The following is a 19,869-nucleotide window of genomic DNA, read 5'->3' on the forward strand; positions in this document are numbered from 1 at the left end:
CAACATTAATGTAATTTTTATTTATAAACATAAATACTTCCTTGTTTGTATTGGTGTAAGCAGTAGGGAAAGAAAACACAAGAAACTGTAAATTAGGCAGGCAGATCCAGAACATGCAGGACCTTACATGGAGCAGGAAGGACTGAAATGCACAGCAAGTCAGGCACATGAATCTGGAAAGTGGTCCAAGGATATAGTCAGTACTAGCTGTAACACACAGTAGTACAGCAGAAACAGGGTCTCAGAGTCACTGCTTCGTGGAAAGACAATGCTTCCCAGAACTTGAACTGTAATGTAGTCTTGCCTACCACAACTGAAATAATTAGGGCCTTTCATTTAATAATAAAACAAAGATATAGTGAAAACCTAACAACCAAATGGGTATTACAACTGTTAAAAATCAAAGACAGAAAGTAGAATGATGGTTATCAGAAGATGGGAAGAGTAGCAGGGAAGGAGGGTTAAGGTGGGGATGGTTAATGGAAACAAAATATAGTTAGAAAGTTAGAATGAACAATGTTTGATAACACAACAAAGAGACTACAGTCAACAATGAGTTATGGTATACATTAAAATAACTAAAAAGTAGAATTGGAATGTTTCTAGTGTCCAACTAACAACTATTTTAGTAGTCAAGTCTAGAAAGTCAAAGATCTAAGGTGCCCTAAAAGAAATTTTATATAGTTGACCCTTTCTTGTCCAAATTATTCCGGTAAAATCCATTACAGAATGTGTCAACACACTCTAGAAGGATCTCATTTTGGGTGATGTAAATCTGAAGCCTGTAGCTCAATGGCTCTGAACCATGGACCCTGATGAGAATCCAACAGGTGCTCTTGAACAGATCAGCACACAAACAAGACTTCCCAGGCCCATTCTTAGGGGGAATCTTCAACTCCTGGAAGCCCATCTATGTTCTGCCTAGTGACCAATGGACCCAAATTAAGAACTCCTGCTTTAGTAGAGGTAGAGAAAACCATTCAGGTTAGAAAAGGAGATGGAAGCTCATTGCTGGAGCATCTCAGGAGGTACAATGCAGAAGTAAGTGTACCTATGAATATTTATAGCATATGCAATGTATATGTACACAGATTTTAGTTTGGCTTCAACAAAGCTCAATAGAGAAAGTTAATTAAAATTATAACTAATTACATTTTTCACCAGGGAATCACAGACTAACAAAATTTTTTCTCCATGTTAATAATAATCCCTGATTTGTCAACACACAATTTTATTTAATTGCCCTGTTAATTATTCTCCCAAACTATGAAATCCTGAGGGTCTGCAGGAATCTACACCTGGGAATCCATATACTAACATAAAAGTTTCTGTGACAGACAGATCTGAATTCTGTTAAGATGTGGTGTTGCTGAGAATTTTAGGTAAGTTGATTAATTCAGATATTAAGGATATATGAGTGTTCATTTATCTAAGCTGGTGCAAATAGAATTCCTTAAGGAAATTTCTCCCTCTATACCATATTTTACCATTTAGACACAATATACAACATAATTCATATATGTTGTACATGATACACCTAAACATACATACACACACAAAGATCTTATAGCTTTCATTTTAGAATTTTAGTCATAAGACAGTAATACAAACTCAGTGGTTTATAAAAGACAGTTGGATTCAAACTCTATTTCAGACAAAACTGAGACTTGTTGACATGGCTAAACTTTATTTCCAATGATAAGTAATCTCAAGGAGGCTGTGGAGCAAAATTTTGGATATAGTAGTTTTTATGGCAATTTGATATAAAAAAAATTCTTTCACACTTTCCTCTCCTTTTTTTCAGTTTCAAATGTGTTCAGGGTTAAACTTCCAATTATTTACATTATCCTAATACTGACTGAATAGCATAAAAAAAAACAAAATCACCAGGTAGTCTTGAACTAGTATCAAACCTATCTTTTTTTTGCTCTTCTGATTTGCTTGATTAGCAAATGCAAGCAGAGAAGAATTTTCATAGGGTGTTTTTTGTTTTTTTCTTTTTTTAGCTTTTTTTTTTTTTTTTTTTTTTTCACCAGTGAATGGCAGAAAAAAGATTTTTTATCACAGAGGGATACCTTATATTATTGCTCCAGACTCAAATTTTAACCTGTTGGCTCTCTGGGCCTATCTTTTATAAACATATATCTGGTTCTTTTTTTAGATTATTAATTTTTCAATTGTATATTTTATTACTGCAAGCAATTGTTAGGCAAACCTAAATTTACATTTCCTAAAGGTGTCTGGGTTGTTGCTTACCATGGAGCTGTTGCACTTTGTAAAGCCATTGATTAATTCAAAAGCACTTTTAAGACTTTTTAAAAAAAAATTTGGCAGGAATGTCATAAGAAATGAATTTATGTCAAAGCCAATGGAAAAATGTGCACATTCAAATAGGCAAAGAAAATACTCTGTAGAGATAGAAGACTTAGAAAGCTCTACATGTTAACTGTATAGTTGTAGGCCTCTTTAGAAAGTATAAATAATGACCATTTGGGGTCTGAATTTTCCTTGATGTAAATTTGCCCATAAGTTCAAAAACGTGCACAACAATGGGCCATAATAAGTAGCCATACAGACTCCTAGGAAATCTATCATTCCTTAATGTTTGAACATCTCATTGCATTTCTTATTAATCTCCTAAGAGCAAGGAAAATCCTATAAATCCCATCAGGGAATGTCGGGAGTTTAGACTGGTGTTTTAGATGGTGGCAACCACCCTAATGGCTTTTAGTTAGCCATCCTACAGCCACAATTTAGAATGTTTATTTTTGCTTTTAGAAGATTTTCGGAAACAAGCCAGGGAAAAGAGTCAAATCAAGTCAAAAGAAACCAAGGTAAGAGTAGTCACAAAGATTTTAACCTAGGCATGTGGATCAAACAAAATATTAAAGTAGGCACACATACCAAAGGTGAATTCACCAGAAAAGCCAGGCCTCACTGACAGAATGTAGGAAATTCTGTAGAAAGCAGAGCACTCAATCCAAAAAGACAGAAGTCTTTTTCTCTGAAAGGATTTACTAGAAAAGGTAAAAGTGTTTTATCGTGCTAGGAGGAGTGTGTGATCCCTTATAAAGATGGCCTTATCCAAACCAGATCCCAAGCAATATCCAAAATCTTCTACCACAAAGAGGAAGGCTCAGCCTGGAAGAAGACTGACCAGGCAGAGAAGGCAGGCTGTGCAAGGAGAGAGCTCGAAGGGCTTGAGTGAGTGCCACACACCAGTTCCTAGAATCACAAGTTTGTTTCCGTAATTTTTAGGTATTTTTAGGACCTGTTTCTGACACCATATATGCCAATCTAAATAACAAAAAGAGAGGACCTCTCCCACATAAAAAGATATTTATTCATGAACAGAGCATTACAATGGGAATATGTGTGCCACAGTAAACAGTGAACGCGTTTAGGGAGATAAAGGAAGACAAGGGCTTTTAAAAGAAAAAATGAGAAGGATCACATCATTGCTTTGAAATAATTATTCTTGGCTACAAGGATCCATAATAATGATGAAGCCAGTATAAGTTTGGGCAGCAGAGGCTGGGTAAATGTTCTTGCAGAAGTATTTTTTGTAAGATTGCAATGGCCTTTGTGCAAGGTTGTTTTTGCAGTCCTGTGTGGTAGTTTTCTTATCAGAAATACAAGCATGAAAACACTCTCTTCATGGCTTTCCATGGTTTTATTTGCCAGTTTTTGTTTTTGTTTTTAACACTAGTGACTCCATTCTGATGCTGACAGCTTTTGGAAATACTACTGATACTCATATCAGCATTCCTCAGCATGATCTACAGACAACCTGCATTACAAGGACTTGGACTGCTTTAATGAAAGCAGATACCTTGAGGTTCACCTACAGCCTGCTGCATTAGAAACACTGGCATGGAATAAGGTAATTCCTATGTGAAAAGAATTTGAGAAACATGTTCTACTTGAGTGTTTATAACATGGCAGCCTCTGTACTCAGTCCTAACTTGAGTTAAATCTTTTACAACAACCCTAAGGAGAAAAAAATTATCTCCATCTTATTGATGAAGAAATTGAGGCTTTATATTGCTTTTTGTTTATTTGTTTTTGAGACAGAGTCTCTGTCACCCTGGCTAGAGTGCAGTGACATCAGCATAGCTCACTGCAATCTCAAACTCCTGGGCTCCAGCAATCCTCCTGTCTCATCCTCAGTAGCTGGGATTATAGACATGCGCCACCGTGCCTGGCTAATTTTTTCAACTTTTTTTAGTAGAGACGAGTGTCTCATTCTTGCTCAGGTTGGTCTCCAACTCCTGACCTCAAGTGATCCTCCTTCATAGGCCTACCACAGTGCTAGGATAATAGGTGTGAGCCACCATGCCCAGCCAAGGCTTTCCATTGTTGACTAGTGATGGAGAACTTCAATCCTAAAAGTCAAATGCATTTTCCATAATAGCCCAATGGTCTTTAGTTTGAGCGGTCAGTTCTAAGGCATGCTTCCTATCCATCATGCCATAGAGCGATAGGCAGTCTGTCGCTGACATGAAAAACACTTTCTTCACAGACACATTCCATTTAGGTAAACAAATATTTGGTGAGGCTGACTATTTATTTTGTGGACTGGTTTCTTTCTTCCTATACCTGCCTGAAAAGAACACAAATGACCTGGAATTGCTGGTGCCAGGAAGTATATCTGGAATATCAAACAATTATATAGTTTTTCAGGGTATAGTAACATCATTAGAGGCCATGCAGAACATCAATTCTATTGACTGGTTTCTCCTCTGAGTCAGGGTTATGTGTTCATTCATTCATTCATTAAATATTTACTGTGTGTCCACTGTATGCATGGTACTACTCTAGGCCCTGGGTGTATGTAATGAGCAAAGCAGACAAAAATCACTGCTCTCATGGAGTTTATGTGCTTGTGTGTTGCTATCTCTGCTTGATCCCAGTGACCCAGTGGAAAAAGTAAACAGAGGGCTATATTACCACAGGTAATTTGATCACTTAGGAATATTCTCCAGGTATTTTTCTATGTCTTTGCATAATTCCTAGAAGAGCCTATGAAGAATCACAAAGTAAAATGCAAAGCTTTGGAGTAGAGTTTCTTAATAGATGATAAGATACTTTAAGAAGCATTCTTTTTAAGCATATGATTGGATTTTTGATTGTCACGAAGATCAGGGGCCTTATAGAATATTTAATATGTATTAGACAAGGATAAAAATATCCTGCATTCATAGGACGGTCCGATGTCAAAGAAAATTGTTCCACTCTCTTCATCCAGAGTCTTGATGGACATGCGTTCATTGGAAAAGATCTTTATAACTATATGACTCTGAAATCTACATTGCTCTACAAACAAAGAAAGAGTGTATTTTGTAATATTTCCCTATGTACCAACTGAGGAATTTAAAATCAAGGGAAGATTGTCATTTGTTTTGTTTAGAACTTCATAAAGAATTGTCCAACTTGTCAGAAAAATCTTATCACCAATGTAAATGCAGTTTCTGATATTTGCTTCAACAATATATTCATGATGATTCCACATGTGTCATTGATTTTACTATATTTATCCCTTTCACCAAGTAATCGGCATTTACATATTGAAATTTATATCATTTCGTAATAAAGCCTATATTATAATTATTATGTAATAATTGTATTATGAACTACTTTTCTTTTATAGCTCTTTTACATTAGACTTAGGATAGTTTACATACATATATATGTTTATAGTTAGGTTACATTTTCTATAAAGACATTTTCAGTTCAAGACTATAAAGAAAGGACTAAAAATATTTCTGTTAAAGAGCAGGGATTTTTTTAATGCAGTAAAATCCAGAACTATTACTACAGACAGCATCATCTTGGGATAATTATCTTAAGAATGATGTTCATGGCTAGTTATAAAGACTAGAAAATAATGCTAAGTCCCACGCTTTTACTTCCCAAAGACCCATGAGGACATCACACAATGTTTACTTGCCATTAGCAGAGAGATTAATTCGCTGGTCTCCACCCAAATTTTACTCTGATTCCTAACCTGGTTCCCTCCCTGGGATTTATGGTAAATGTGCCAGAGGCTCCTGCACAGTAACTGAGGGGAGAATGTTTCCTGGAATTGTGGAAAATCACATTGACCACTTTCTAAATAACAGGAACCTTCCTAGTTCTCACAGGCCCTAAACAACTTGTGCATTCCTGCCTGGGAAATGGGAAAAAGGTTTTTACTCTCAGTGTCTAAATTCCATTAGCTCTTTCCAAGTCCATTTTTATCCCATCAACCATTTTTATTTTCTTAATAGCATCAAACATTAACTGAAGATCTAACTGCACATATTTGTTTGTTATATATCTCTACCTTCTGGAAAAAAGGCTCTGTAGAATAAGAGTCAGCCCAGACATCAACTCTGCTATGTCCCAGTGTCTAGAACAGCACCTGGAGCCCAGGAAATACTTTCTGAAAAATTTAATAACCCCACCAAATGCAGTATGACTTTTCTGGTATTAAATGCATTTTATTGAAATAAACATATTGAAGCTCATAAAACTCCTATCATCCGCTCAAAGCAGGCAAGATCCCTGCTTACTGTTGACCACATAATCTATAGAATGACAGGTGCTTAGCACAGGGAATGCCCTCATTTGATATTGGTTGAGACAATGAAACTCTGCTCTACTCTATTTGCAGGTGAGGTCTTTCTAAGCCATGGAGAGGAGCAATCACACAGTGGCTGAGTTCATCCTGCTGGGCTTCACCACAGATCCGGTGATGCAGCTGGTCCTGTTCGTGCTGTTCCTCGGGGTGTACTCTCTGACCCTGGTAGGAAACAGCACCCTCATAGTGCTGATCTGCAATGACTCCCGTCTCCACACACCCATGTATTTTTTCATTGGAAATCTGTCTTTTCTGGATCTCTGGTATTCCTCTGTCTACACGCCAAAGATCCTGATGACCTGCATCTCTGATGACAAAAGCATCTCCTTTGCCAGCTGCTTGTGCCAGTTCTTTTTCTCTGCCGGGCTGGGCTACAGTGAGTGCTACCTGCTGGCTGCCATGGCTTATGACCGCTGTGTGGCCATCTCCAACCCCCTGCTCTATGCTCAGGCCATGCCCAGAAAACTATGTGCATTTTTGGTCACAGCCTCCTATCTTGGTGGATTTATTAACTCTTCAATCATCACCAAAAGAACGTTTTCCTTTAACTTTTGCAGTGATAACATCATTGATGACTTTTTCTGTGATTTGCTTCCCCTGGTGAAGCTGGCCTGTGGCAGGAAGGATGGCTATCAGGTTCTGATGTACTTCCTCCTGGCCTCCAACGTGATCACCCCCGCCGCACTCATCCTGGCCTCCTACCTCTTCATCATCGCCACCGTCTTGAGGATCCGCTCCACCCGGGGCCGCCTCAAAGCCTTCTCCACGTGCTCCTCCCACCTCATCTCCGTTACCTTATACTACGGCTCCATTCTCTACATCTACTCTCGCCCCCGATCTAGCTATTCTTCTGACAGGGACAAAATAGTGTCTACATTTTACACCGTGCTGTTCCCCATGCTGAACCCCATGATCTACAGTCTGAGGAACAAGGATGTGAAAGAGGCTCTGAATAAACTCTTCAAATAAATCAAGATCATCTCCGTCTAAGGAGAAGCAAAGCCAATTTTAGATCAGGTCATTTGTATTTCAAGCAGAGCTGTCATTGTGCTCCATGGTGATCAAGGATTCTTATAATGCAAGTTAAATTTTCCACCCTTGACACATAACAGTTCAAGAGACCTAAAATAAGAAAATCATGAATATTTAGAACAATAAATCAGAATACAAACTATATGTATTTGGATTGAATTTCATGTTACTTTAAATTAAAAACAAACATAAAAGTGAGGCCCCCAAACTCTCCTCTACCTTCATAAAGTGACAGAATGGTCCACTTCTTAACCTAAGAATATTTGGCTGACTGATACATGCAGAATAGTACCTTCCTGATTCCTAGAAATAGGAACAAATGTGCTAAATCAATTTTAATATATTCCTATGATTAGTAACTAAATGATATTCATCACTTTCTTTTTTTTTTTCCATTACTTTCTTTTAACAGAATATCCTAAGCATTTTATAAATATTTTCCCCCCAGAGGTACCAACACAAAGATACAGAGGCACCCAAGAAATAACTCGATGCAAGCTAGACCCAATAGGCATTATCTTATAATTTATATGTCACTTATATAAGTTTCTCCAGTAAGGAAAAAATCTGTCAAGATCCCATAAATATGATTTTGTTAATTCACAGTATAACTCCCAGAGCTCCTCTTTATTTTATAGAGGTGAACTTACATCTAAATTGTGACTTTCTGAGCTTTAAAATGCAATGATGATAATAAGAAAAGATAATAACTTTGGTGAAGTGAAACAACTTGAAAAATAAAAGTCTATGAGTACACATTACTCAAAATGGAAAGACTTTATATAGGTAATCCATATAGGTATGATACAAAAAAGGGTGTTTCACTTAGCATAATGTCCTCTAGGTTCATCCATGTTGTTGCAAGTTACCAAATTACATTTTCAAGGCTGAATAGTATTCCATTGCATACACATACCACATTTTTTAATTTTATTCTTCTGATGATGGGCACTTAGGTTGATTCCAAATCTTAGCTATTCATGAATAACACTGCAATGAACATGGGGGTGCAGATATTGCCTTTACATACAAATTTCAATTCCTTTGTATATATACCCAGAAGTAGAATTGCTGGATCATATGGTAATTCTATTTTTAGTATTTGGAGGAACCTCCATACTGTTTTCAAAAATGACTGTAATACTTTACTTTCCTACCAACAATGTAAAAAGCTTCCCTTTTCTCCACATCCTTGCCAATACTTGTTATGTTTTTATGTTCTTTTTGATAATGCCTTTTCCAACAGATGTACTGTGATATCTTATTATGCTAAGTGAAATAAGCCAGGCACAGAAAGACTAATATTGCATGTTGTCACTTATATGTGGGATCTAAAAATTCAAATTCACAGAAGTAGAGATTAGAATGGTTGTTACCTGTCACTGAGGTGGTAGTGGTTGGGGAAAAGGGAAATTTTGGTCAAAGCGTACAAAGTTCATTTAGACAGGAAAAATAAGTTTTGGTGATCTATTTCATGGCAAGGTGAGTATAGTTAATAACAATGTGTTGTATATTTAAAAATTACTTAAAGAGTGCATATTAAATATTACCACTACAAAGGAACTTTAAGTATATGAAATGGAGGATACATTAATTAGTCTGATATATTCATTCCACAATGCCTGATGCATGTATTGAAGCATCAGGTTGTACCCCATTAGCAGATGCAATTGTTTGCCAATAAAAGTAAAATTAAAAAGCAAAAGATATAGATGACAGATTGCATTTAATTTTAATTAATTTTCAAAGGCAACATTAATGTAATTTATATTTATAAACATAAATACTTCCTTGTTTGTATTGGTGTAAGCAGCAGAGAAAGAAAACACAAGAAACTGTATATTAGGCAGGCAGATCCAGAACATGCAGGACCTTACATGGAGCAGGAAGGACAGAAATGCACAGCAAGTCAGGCACATGAATCTGGAAAGTGGTCCAAGGATATAGTCAGTACTAGTTGTAACTCACAGTAGTACAGCAGAAACAGGGTCTCAGAGTCACTGCTTCGTGGGAAGACAATGCTTCCTAGAACTTGAACTGTAATGTGGTCTTGCCTACCACAACTGAAATAACTAGGGCCCTTCATTTAATAATAAAACAAAGATATAGTGAAAACCTAACAACCAAATGGATATTACAACTGTTAAAAATCAAAGACAGAGAGTAGAATGAGGATTATCAGAAGATGGGAAGAGGAACAGGGAAGGAGGGTTAAGGTGGGGATTGTTAATGGAAACAAAATACAGTTAGAAACTTAGATAGAATGAACAATGTTTGATAACACAACAAAGAGACTACAGTCAACAATGAGTTATGGTATACATTAAAATAACTAAAAAGTAGAATTGGAATGTTTATAGTGTCCAACTGACAACTATTTTTAGTAGCCAAGTCTAGAAAGTCAAAAATCTAAGGTGCTCTAAAAGAAATTTTATCTAGTTGACCCTTTCTTGTCCAAATTATTCTGGTAAAATCCATTACAGAATGTGTCAACACACTCTAGAAGGCTCTCATTTTGGGTGATGCAAATCTGAGGCCTGTAGCTCAATGGCTCTGAACCATGGACCCTGATGAGAATCCAACAGATGCTCTTGAACAGATCAGCACACAAACAAGACTTCCCAGGCCCATTCTTAGGGGGAATCTTCAACTCCTGGAAGCCCATCTATATTCTCCTTAGTGACCAATGGACCCAAATTAAGAACTCCTGCTTTAGTAGAGGTAGAGAAAACCATTCAGGTTAGAAAAGGAGATGGAAGCTAATTGCTGGAGCATTTCAAGAGGTACAATGCAGAAGTGTACCTATGAATATTTACACCATATGTAATGTATATGTATACATATTTTAGTTTAGCTTCTACACAGCTCAGTAGAGAAAGATAATTAAAATTATGACTAATTACATTTTTCACCAGGGAATCATAGACTACCAAATTTTTTTCTCCATCTTAATAATAATCCCTGATTTGGCAACACACAATTTTATTTAATTGCCCTGTTAGTTATTCTCCCAAACCATGAAATCCTGAGGGTTCTCAGGAATCTAAAACCCGGAAATCCATATACTAACATAAAAGATTCTGTGACAGACAGATCTGAATTCTGTTAAGATGTGGTGTTGCTGAGAATTTTAGGTAAGTTGCTTAATTCAGATGTTAAGGATATATGAGTGTTCATTTATCTAAACTGGTGCAAATAGAATCCCTTAAGGAAATTTTGCCCACTATACCATATTTTACCATGTAGACACAACATACAACATAATTCATATATGTTGTACATGATACACCTAAACACACAAAGATCTTACAGCTTTCATTTTAGAATTTTATCATAAGATAGTAATAAAAACTCACTGGTTTATAAAAGACAGTTGGATTCAAACTATATTTCTGATAAAACTGAGACTTGTTGACATGGCTAAACTTTATTTCCCATGATAAGGCTGTGGAGCAAAATTTTGGATATAGTAGCTTTTATGGCAATTTGATTTAAAAAAAAATTTCTTGCACACTTCTCTCCCCTTTTTTTTCAGTTTCAAATGTGTTTAGGGTTAAACTTGCAATTATTTACATTATCCTAGTACTGACTGAATAGCATAAGAAAAACAAAATCACCAGGTAGTCTTGAACTAGTACCAAATCTATCTTTTTTTTGCTCTTCTGATTTGCTTGATTAGCAAATGCAGGCAGAGAAGAATTTTAATAGGGTGTTTTCTGTGGTTTTTTTTTTTACCTTTTTTTTTTTTACCAGTGAATGGCAGAAAAAAGATGATTTTTATGACAGAGAGATACCTTATATTATTGCTCCGAACTCAAAATTTTAAACTTTTGGGTCTCAGGGCCTACCTTTTATAAACATTTATCTGGTTCTTTTTGTGGATTATTAATTTTTCAATTGTATATTTTATTACTGTAAGCAATTGTTAGGCAAACCTAAATTTACATTTCCTAAAGGTGTCTGGGTTTTTGATTGCTATGGAGCTGTTGCAATCTGTAAAGCCATTAATTAATTCAAATCCCCTTTAAGACTTTTTTTAGAAAATCTTGGATGGAATGTCATAAGAAGTGAATTTTATGTCAATGTCAATGGAAAAATGAGCATATTCAAACTAGGCAAAGAAAATACTCTATAGAGAGAGAAGACTTAGAAAGTTCTACATGTTAACTGTATAGTTGCAGCCCTTTTAGAGAGTATAAATAATGACCACTTGGGCTCTGAATTTTCCTTGATGTAAGTTTGCCCATAAGTTCAAAAACGTGCACAAGAATGGGCCATAATAAGTAGCCATACAACTCCCAGAAAATCTGGTCATTCCTTAATGTTTGAAGATCGCATTCCATTTCTTATTAATCTCTTAAGAGCAAGGAAAATCCTATAAATCCCATCAGGGAATGTCGGGAGTTTAGCCTGGTGTTTTAGAAGGTGGCAACCACCCTAGTGGCTTTGAAATAGCCATCCTGCAGCCACAATTTAGAATGTTTATTTTTCGTTTTAGAAGATTTTCAGAAAAAAGCCAGGGAGAAGAGTCAAACCAAGTCAAAAGAAACCAAGATAAGAGTAGTCACAAAGATTTTAACCTAGGCATGTGGATCAAACAAAATATTAAAGTAGGCACACATACCAAAAGTGAATTCACCAGAAAAGCCAGGCCTCACTGACAGAATGTAGGAAATTCTGTAGAAAGCAGAGCACTCAATCCAAAAAGACAGAAGTCTTTTTCTCTGAAAGGATTTACTAGAAAAGGTAAAAGTGTTTTATCGTGCTAGGAGGAGTGTGTGATCCCTTATAAAGATGGCCTTATCCAAACCAGATCCCAAGCAATATCCAAAATCTTCTACAACAAAGAGGGAGGCTCAGCCTCGAAGAAGACTGACCAGGCAGAGAAGGCAGGCTGTGCAAGGAGAGAGCTCGAAGGGCTTGAGTGAGTGCCGCACACCAGTTCCTAGAATCACAAATTTGTTTCCGTAATGGTATTTTTAGGACCTGTTTCTGACACCATATATGCCAATCTAAATAACAAAAAGAGAGGACCTCTCCCACATAAAAAGATATTTATTCGTGAACAGAGCATTGCAATGGGAATATGTGTGCCACAGTAAACAGTGAACGCGTTTAGGGAGGTAAAGGAAGACAAGGGCTTTTAAAAGAAAAAATGAGAAGGATCACATCATTGTTTTGAAATAATTATTCTTGGCTACAAAGATCAGTAATAAAGGTGATGGCAGTCTAAGTTTGGGCAGCAGAGGCTGGGCAACTGTCCTTGCAGAAGTATTTTTTTGTAAGATTGCAATGGTCTTTGTGCAAGGTTGTTTTTGCAGTCCTGTGTGGTAGTTTTCTTATCAGAAATACAAGCATGGGAACACTCTCTTCATGGCCTTCCATGGCTTTATTTGCCAGGTTTTTTTGATTGTTTGTTTGTTTGTTATGTTTTTTAACACTAGTGACTCCATTCTGATGTTGACAGCATTTACAAATACAGCTGATACTCATTTGGGCATTCCTCAGCATGATCTACAGACAACCTGCATTACAAGCACTTAGACTGTTTTAATGAAAGCAGATACCTTGAGGTTCACCTACAGCCTGCTAAATTAGAAGCACTGGCATGGAATAAGGTAATTCCTATGTGAAAAGAATTTGAGAAACACGTTCTACTTGAGTGTTTATAACATGGCAGCCTCTGTACTCAGTCCTTACTTGAGTTAAATCTTTTACAACAACCCTAAGGAGAAAAAAATTATCTCCATCTTACTGATGAAGAAATTGAGGCTTTATATTGTTTTTTGTTCATTTGTTTTTGAGACAGAGTCTCTGTCACCCTGGCTAGAGTGCAGTGACATCAGCATAGCTCACTGCAATCTCAAACTCCTGGGCTCCAGCAATCCTCCTGCCTCAGCCTCAGTAGCTGGGATTATAGGCATGCGCCACCATGCCTGGCTAATTTTTTTGACGTTTTTTAGTAGAGACGGGTGTCTCACTCTTGCTCAGGTTGGTCTCCAACTCCTGACCTCAAGTGATCCTCCTTCATAGGCCTACCACAGTGCTAGGATAATAGGTGTGAGCCACCATGCCCAGCCAAGGCTTTCCATTGTTGACTAGTGATGGAGAACTTCAATCCTGAAAGTCAAATGCATTTTCCATAATAGCCCAATGGTCTTTAGTTTGACATCAGTTCTAAGGCATGCTTCCTATCCATCATGCCATAGAGCGATCGACAGTCTGTCACTGACATGAAAAACACTTTCTTCACAGACACACTCCATTTAGGTAAACAAATATTTGGTCAGGCTGACTACTTATTTTGTGGACTGGTTTCTTTCTTCCTATACCTGCCTGAAAAGAACGAAAATGACCTGGAATTGCTGGTGCCAGGAAGTATATCTGGAATATCAAACAATTATACAGTTATTTAGGGTATAGTAACATCATTTAAGGCCATGCAGAACATCAACTCTATTGACTGGTTTCTCCTTTGGGTCAGGGTTATGCGTTAATTCATTAATTCATTCACTAAATATTTATTGAGTGTTCACTGTATGCCTGGTACTACTCTAGGCACTGGGTATATGCAATGAGCAAAGCAGACAAAAATCACTGCTCTCATGGAGTTTATGTGCTTGTGTGTTGCTATCTCTGCTTGATCCCAGTGACCCAGTGGAAAAAGTAAACAGAGGCCTATATTACCACAGGTAATTTGATCACTTAGGGATATTCTCCAGTTATTTTTCTATGTCTTTACATAATTCCTAGAAGAGCCCATGAAGAATCACAAAGTAAAATGCAAAGCTTTGGAGTAGAGTTTCTTAACAGATGGTAAGATCCTTTAAGAAGCATTTTATTAAGGGTATGATTAGATTTTTGATTGTCACAAAGATCAGGGGCCTTATGGAATATTTAATATGTAGTAGACAAGGATAAAAATATCCTGCATTCATAGGATGGTCCTATGCAAAGAAAATTGTTCCACTCTCTCTATTCAGAGTCTTGATGGACATGCGTTCATTGGAAAAGATCTTTATAACTATATGACTCTGAAACCTACATTGCTCTACAAACAAAGAAAGAGTGTATTTTGTAATATTTCCCTATGTACCAACTGAGGAATTTAAAATCAAGGGAAGATTGTCATTTGTTTTGTTTAGAACTTCATAAAGAATTGTCCAACTTGTCAGAAAAATCTTATCACCAACCTAAATGCAGCTCCTGATATTTGCCTCAACAATACACTCACGATGCTTCTACATGTATCATTAATTTTACTATATTTATCCTTTTCACCAAGTAATCAGCATTTACGTATTGAAATTTATATCATTTTGTAATAAAGACTATATTATAATTATTATCACATAATAATTGTATTATGAACTACTTTTCTTTTATAGCACTTTTACAATAGACTTAGGATAGTTTACATATATATATATGTTTATAGTTAGGTTACATTACCTATAAATTTCATTTCAAAACTATAAAGAAAGAACTAAAAATATTTGTTTTAAAGAGCAGGGATTTTTTTAATGCAGTAAAATCCAGAACTATTGCTAGACAACATTAACTTGGGATAACTATCTTAAGAATGATGTTCGTGGCTAGTTATAAAGACTAGAAAATAATGCTAAGTCCCACGCTTTTACATCCCAAAGACCCATGAGGACATCACACAATGTTTTCTTGGCATTAGCAGAGAGATTAATTCGCTGGTCTCCACCCAAATTTTACTCTGATTCCTAACCTGGTTCCCTCCCTGGGATTTATGGTAAATGTGCCAGAGGCTCCTGCACAGTAACTGAGGGGACAATGTTTCTTGTAATTATGGAAAATCATTTTCATCACTTTCTAAACAACAGGAACCTTCCAAGTTCTCATAGGCTATAAACAACTTGCCCATTCCTAGCTGGGATATGGGAAAAAGGTTTTTCTCTCACTATCATCTTCACTGCTATGTCCCAGAGTCTAGAACAGCACCCGGAGCCCAGGAAATATTTTCCGAAAAAATTTAATAACCCCACCAAATGCAGTATGAATTTTCTGGTATTAAATGCATTTTATTGAAATAAACATATTGAAGCTCATAAAACTCCTATCATCTGCTCAAAGCAGGCAAGATCCCTGCTTACTATTGACCACATAATCTATAGAATGACAGGTGCTTAGCACAGGGAATGCCCTCATTTGATATTGGTTGAGACAATGAAACTCTGCTCTACTCTATTTGCAGGTGAGGTCTTTCTAAGCCATGGAGAGGAGCAATCACACAGTGGCAGAGTTCATCCTGCTGGGCTTCACCACAGATCCGGTGATGCAGCTGGTCCTGTTCGTGCTGTTCCTCGGGGTGTACTCTCTGACCCTGGTAGGAAACAGCACCCTCATAGTGCTGATCTGCAATGACTCCCGTCTCCACACACCCATGTATTTTTTCATTGGAAATCTGTCTTTTCTGGATCTCTGGTATTCCTCTGTCTACACACCAAAGATCTTAGTAACCTGCATCTCTGAAGACAAAAGCATCTCCTTTGCCGGCTGCCTGTGCCAGTTCTTCTTCTCTGCGGGCCTGGCCTATAGTGAATGCTACCTGCTGGCTGCCATGGCTTATGACCGCTATGTGGCCATCTCCAACCCCCTGCTCTATGCTCAGGCCATGCCGAGGAGACTGTGCATCTGTTTCGTTATCTATTCGTACACTGGGGGCTTTGTCAACGCAATAATATTAACCAGCAACACATTCACGTTGGATTTTTGTGGTGACAATGTCATTGACGACTTTTTCTGTGATGTCCCACCCCTGGTGAAGTTGGCCTGTGATGTGGAAGGGAGCTACCAGGCTGTGCTGTACTTCCTCCTGGCCTCCAACGTCATCTCCCCGGCCATGCTCATCCTCGCCTCCTACGTCTTCATCATCGCAGCAGTCTTGAGGGTCCGCTCCAGCCGGGGCCGCCTCAAGGCCTTCTCCACGTGCTCCTCCCACCTCATCTCCGTTACCTTATACTACGGCTCCATTCTCTACATCTACTCTCGCCCAAGTTCCAGCTATTCCCTCGAGAGGGACAAAATGGTCTCCACCTTTTACACCGTGCTGTTCCCCATGCTCAACCCCATGGTCTACAGTCTGAGGAATAAAGATGTGAAAGCAGCTCTGAGAAAACTCTTCACGCTGGCACAATCTGAAGCCTAAATTGACAAATTTCTCAAAGTTGTGCCAAGCGATAGCAAACTACTTCAGGGAAATGTTGGGAAACTGGATTTAAAAAAAAAAGAAATGTCTTTTTTTCTATTGAACAAAGTTCTAAATGAAAATTTTATTTTTGTGTTAGGTTTTTTGTTTTGTTTTTGTGATCAGATTGTAATCTATGGAATTATACATTTAGTTCAGTATTAATAGAGGTTTTAAAAATAAGTATCTCAGATGCAAAATAAAAGCATATGTTATACTTCTGGCATCCCATGGATTAAATTGTACTTTGTTCTCTCCCCTGTAGTTACCCAATTATTTTTGTGCATGTCATGAATTATGGGGATGTGAAGAAAACATAATATGAATCATTGACATTTGGGGAACACACTCCAAATCCTTCTGGTCAAGTACCCATAGAGCTTCCTTGGTGGTACAAGAATAAGAAATGTTAAGATTATTTTGATGAAAAAAGAGAGAGTAGTGATGTGTTGGAAAATAAATGCAAGTGAAAGGAAAGATGAGAAATGTCAGAGATAATACAGATGAAGTGGCTACAACTATGTCCTCATTTTTTTTAATTTTAATGAATTTTGTAGATGTTCTCATTCCGCAATTGCTATAATCTTTCAGTAGAAAAGTTCTAACCTCTGAGCTGCAAACTCGTAATTTGTAAAAGGTAATAAATAATCCTTAACTTGCAGTCTTTAAAAGCTGTTAAATAAAATATCAACTATCCCTACCACATACTGAATATTGATCTGTAAGTTGTTTTCATAATTAAAACTTCTGGTGTAAGAACACAAGCATTGGCTTGAGAATGTTGTTTCATCTGTCTGAACCTGTGACTGGAGTCTCCCCAAGGGCAGCAGCAGGGGAATTCTCACAAGGGACTTCCCCAACCCATCCTGATATAGGGGCCTGTTGAGATTCTAAGACAGAAGCACTAAGTGCCAGGGTGATCAGTGCAAAGCATTTATTTAGAGGAACTTCCATACAGAGGGGGCTGCAACCTGTCCTGGCAGAGGACAACAAGACAAGAAATGTTCTACCTAGGTATATTCACCATGAGGAGGTTGAGTTATGGAGTTTATGTGAGGGTTTCAGGAATTGGGCTCAGAGCCAGGGCTAGTTCCTACTTGTTTAGCAACATGTTTGATTATTCAGAGTTTCAGGCATCAAACTGAACAAGTTTATCAGTGCCTGGGAATGTCTGAGGTCCAGGCTGAGTTCAAAACTGCAAGGAAACCACACAGCTGGCCGGGTCCCAGGCCTGTCAAAGCAGTCTGAGTTTTTCAGTCAAGACCAAGAAAAAAACGAAGAGAAATAGGGGACCCTCCACATAGGGGTGTTGTTGTCGTCATTATTTATTTCATTTTGTTTGATGTTATTTTCCCTAGTTGGGAGGTATGCTGCTGTATAACCTGAGAGATGGTACTATGGTGTGCTCACTCTGTGTAAAACGGAACATACTTTTAGGGAGATATGCAATTCTAAAGACACATATTTCTTCATGAATTTAGAAACAGTTTTGTTCTTTGTTTTGTAATCTAAACAACTCTTAAACACTTTGCCTCATATTATATTGATGTAGAAGGCACAAAGTTTAAAAAGATATTTTCTAAATACTCAATTAGAGCTTTATGCAGAAATACAAAGAAAATACTTTACTAAAAAAAATTTGTAAAATCTTGAGCAAATTTCCAGGAGTCTCACAATTTCAAATCTTCTCCTTATACCGTAAAGATTGCTTACCACGCTTCAAAGTCAAGCAACATCCATGAAACCATGTAATTTCTTTTTTTCCCCAAAACCTCCCAAAGACAACCAACAGAATGAATTTTATGAAAAATCTAGTACTGCAAAGAGGCAAGATACCATCTTGCAGAGGATTCAATAACCCAATGCTATAGATTTCAAATAGTTTGCAATACAACAATGTAATAACAATAGAGTTGTTTGCACAATATTTCATTGTTTTAAATATAACTTGAATTGAAATACAGAAATGCATGCAAACACTTCTACAAGCCAATTATTTGGAAAATGCAATAATAGCATTCGGCAAAGAAAATAACCTTCATGTTTGTAGTCGTATGGTCTGTGTCGCTTTCCTGAAGGCCTCTTTGACATCTTTGTTTCTCAAGCTATAGATGAGAGGGTTGAGCAGTGGGTTGACCACAGTGTAGAACAAGGCGGCCACTTTGTCTTTCTCTAGGGAGTAGGTGGAGCTAGGCCTTGAATACATAAAGAGCAAGGATCCATAGAAGAGCATGACCGAGATGAGGTGGGAAGCACAGGTGGAGAAAGCCTTGCGCCTTCCTGACGCTGAGCGGATCCTCAGGATAGCCAGGAGGATATTTAAATAGGAGATCACGATGGCAAGGATGCTGGAGAGGACTGTGAAGCCTACCACACCCAGGAGTACTTTTTCGTAGACCTTGGTGTCTGTACAAGACATTTTTACCAGTGGTGGTGCATAACAGAAAAAGTGGTCAATGATATTTTTACCACAGAAGCGCAGGCGGAATGTGTTGGCAGTGTGGGCTATGGCGTTCATAAATCCCCCTATGTAAGAGCCAGCAACAAGCCCAGTGCAGAGAGAAGTGGACATGGTACCTGCATAAAGCAATGGACTACAAATTGCCACGTGGCGGTCATAGGCCATGGCTGCCAGGAGATAGCACTCAGTGTAGGCAACAACACAGGAAAAGAACAACTGAGCCCCACAGCCAGCCAAGGAAATGCGCTTATCTTCTGACACACAAGTGGCCAGGATTTTGGGGGTATACACAGAAGTATACCAGAAATCCAGAAATGACAGATTGCCGATGAAAAAGTACATAGGTGTATGCAAGTGGGAGTCAATCCGGATTAAGATAACCAAGGTCATGTTCCCTGACAAAGTTACCAAATAGAGTGTCAGAAATATCCCAAATAAAATCAGCTGCCACCGGGGCTCTGCTGAGAAGCCCACCAAGATGAATTCAGTCAGGGTGGTACGATTTCCCATTTCCATGTCCGCACAGAAGAAAACCTG

At 37.7% G+C, this 19,869-nt stretch overlaps 3 protein-coding genes across 3 annotated transcripts; 2 read left to right on the forward strand and 1 right to left on the reverse strand.

Annotated features, from left to right (window-relative positions):
* The first annotated feature begins 6,673 nt into the window (after positions 1-6,673).
* Positions 6,674-7,591, forward strand: LOC138384496 (olfactory receptor 9G1-like). The gene has a single exon (XM_069470003.1). It carries the CDS (start codon positions 6,674-6,676, stop codon positions 7,589-7,591), a length of 918 nt encoding a protein of 305 aa, XP_069326104.1.
* Positions 7,592-15,896: 8,305 nt separating this feature from the next.
* Positions 15,897-16,832, forward strand: LOC138384978 (olfactory receptor 9G19-like). The gene has a single exon (XM_069470617.1). It carries the CDS (start codon positions 15,897-15,899, stop codon positions 16,830-16,832), a length of 936 nt encoding a protein of 311 aa, XP_069326718.1.
* Positions 16,833-18,909: 2,077 nt separating this feature from the next.
* Positions 18,910-19,848, reverse strand: LOC138384497 (olfactory receptor 9G4). Its single transcript, XM_069470004.1, has one exon. The coding sequence runs from the start codon at positions 19,846-19,848 to the stop codon at positions 18,910-18,912; it is 939 nt and encodes a 312-aa protein (XP_069326105.1).
* Positions 19,849-19,869: the final 21 nt, after the last annotated feature.

Source organism: Eulemur rufifrons, chromosome 6 (assembly GCF_041146395.1).
Source record: "Eulemur rufifrons isolate Redbay chromosome 6, OSU_ERuf_1, whole genome shotgun sequence".
In the NCBI taxonomy this organism is placed as follows: Eukaryota; Metazoa; Chordata; class Mammalia; order Primates; family Lemuridae; genus Eulemur; species Eulemur rufifrons.

Coding starts and splice junctions, on each gene's coding strand:
- LOC138384497 (XM_069470004.1), bottom strand. CDS start 19,848: ATGGAAATGGGAAATCGTACCACCCTGACTGAATTCATCTTGGTGGGC.
- LOC138384496 (XM_069470003.1), top strand. CDS start 6,674: ATGGAGAGGAGCAATCACACAGTGGCTGAGTTCATCCTGCTGGGCTTC.
- LOC138384978 (XM_069470617.1), top strand. CDS start 15,897: ATGGAGAGGAGCAATCACACAGTGGCAGAGTTCATCCTGCTGGGCTTC.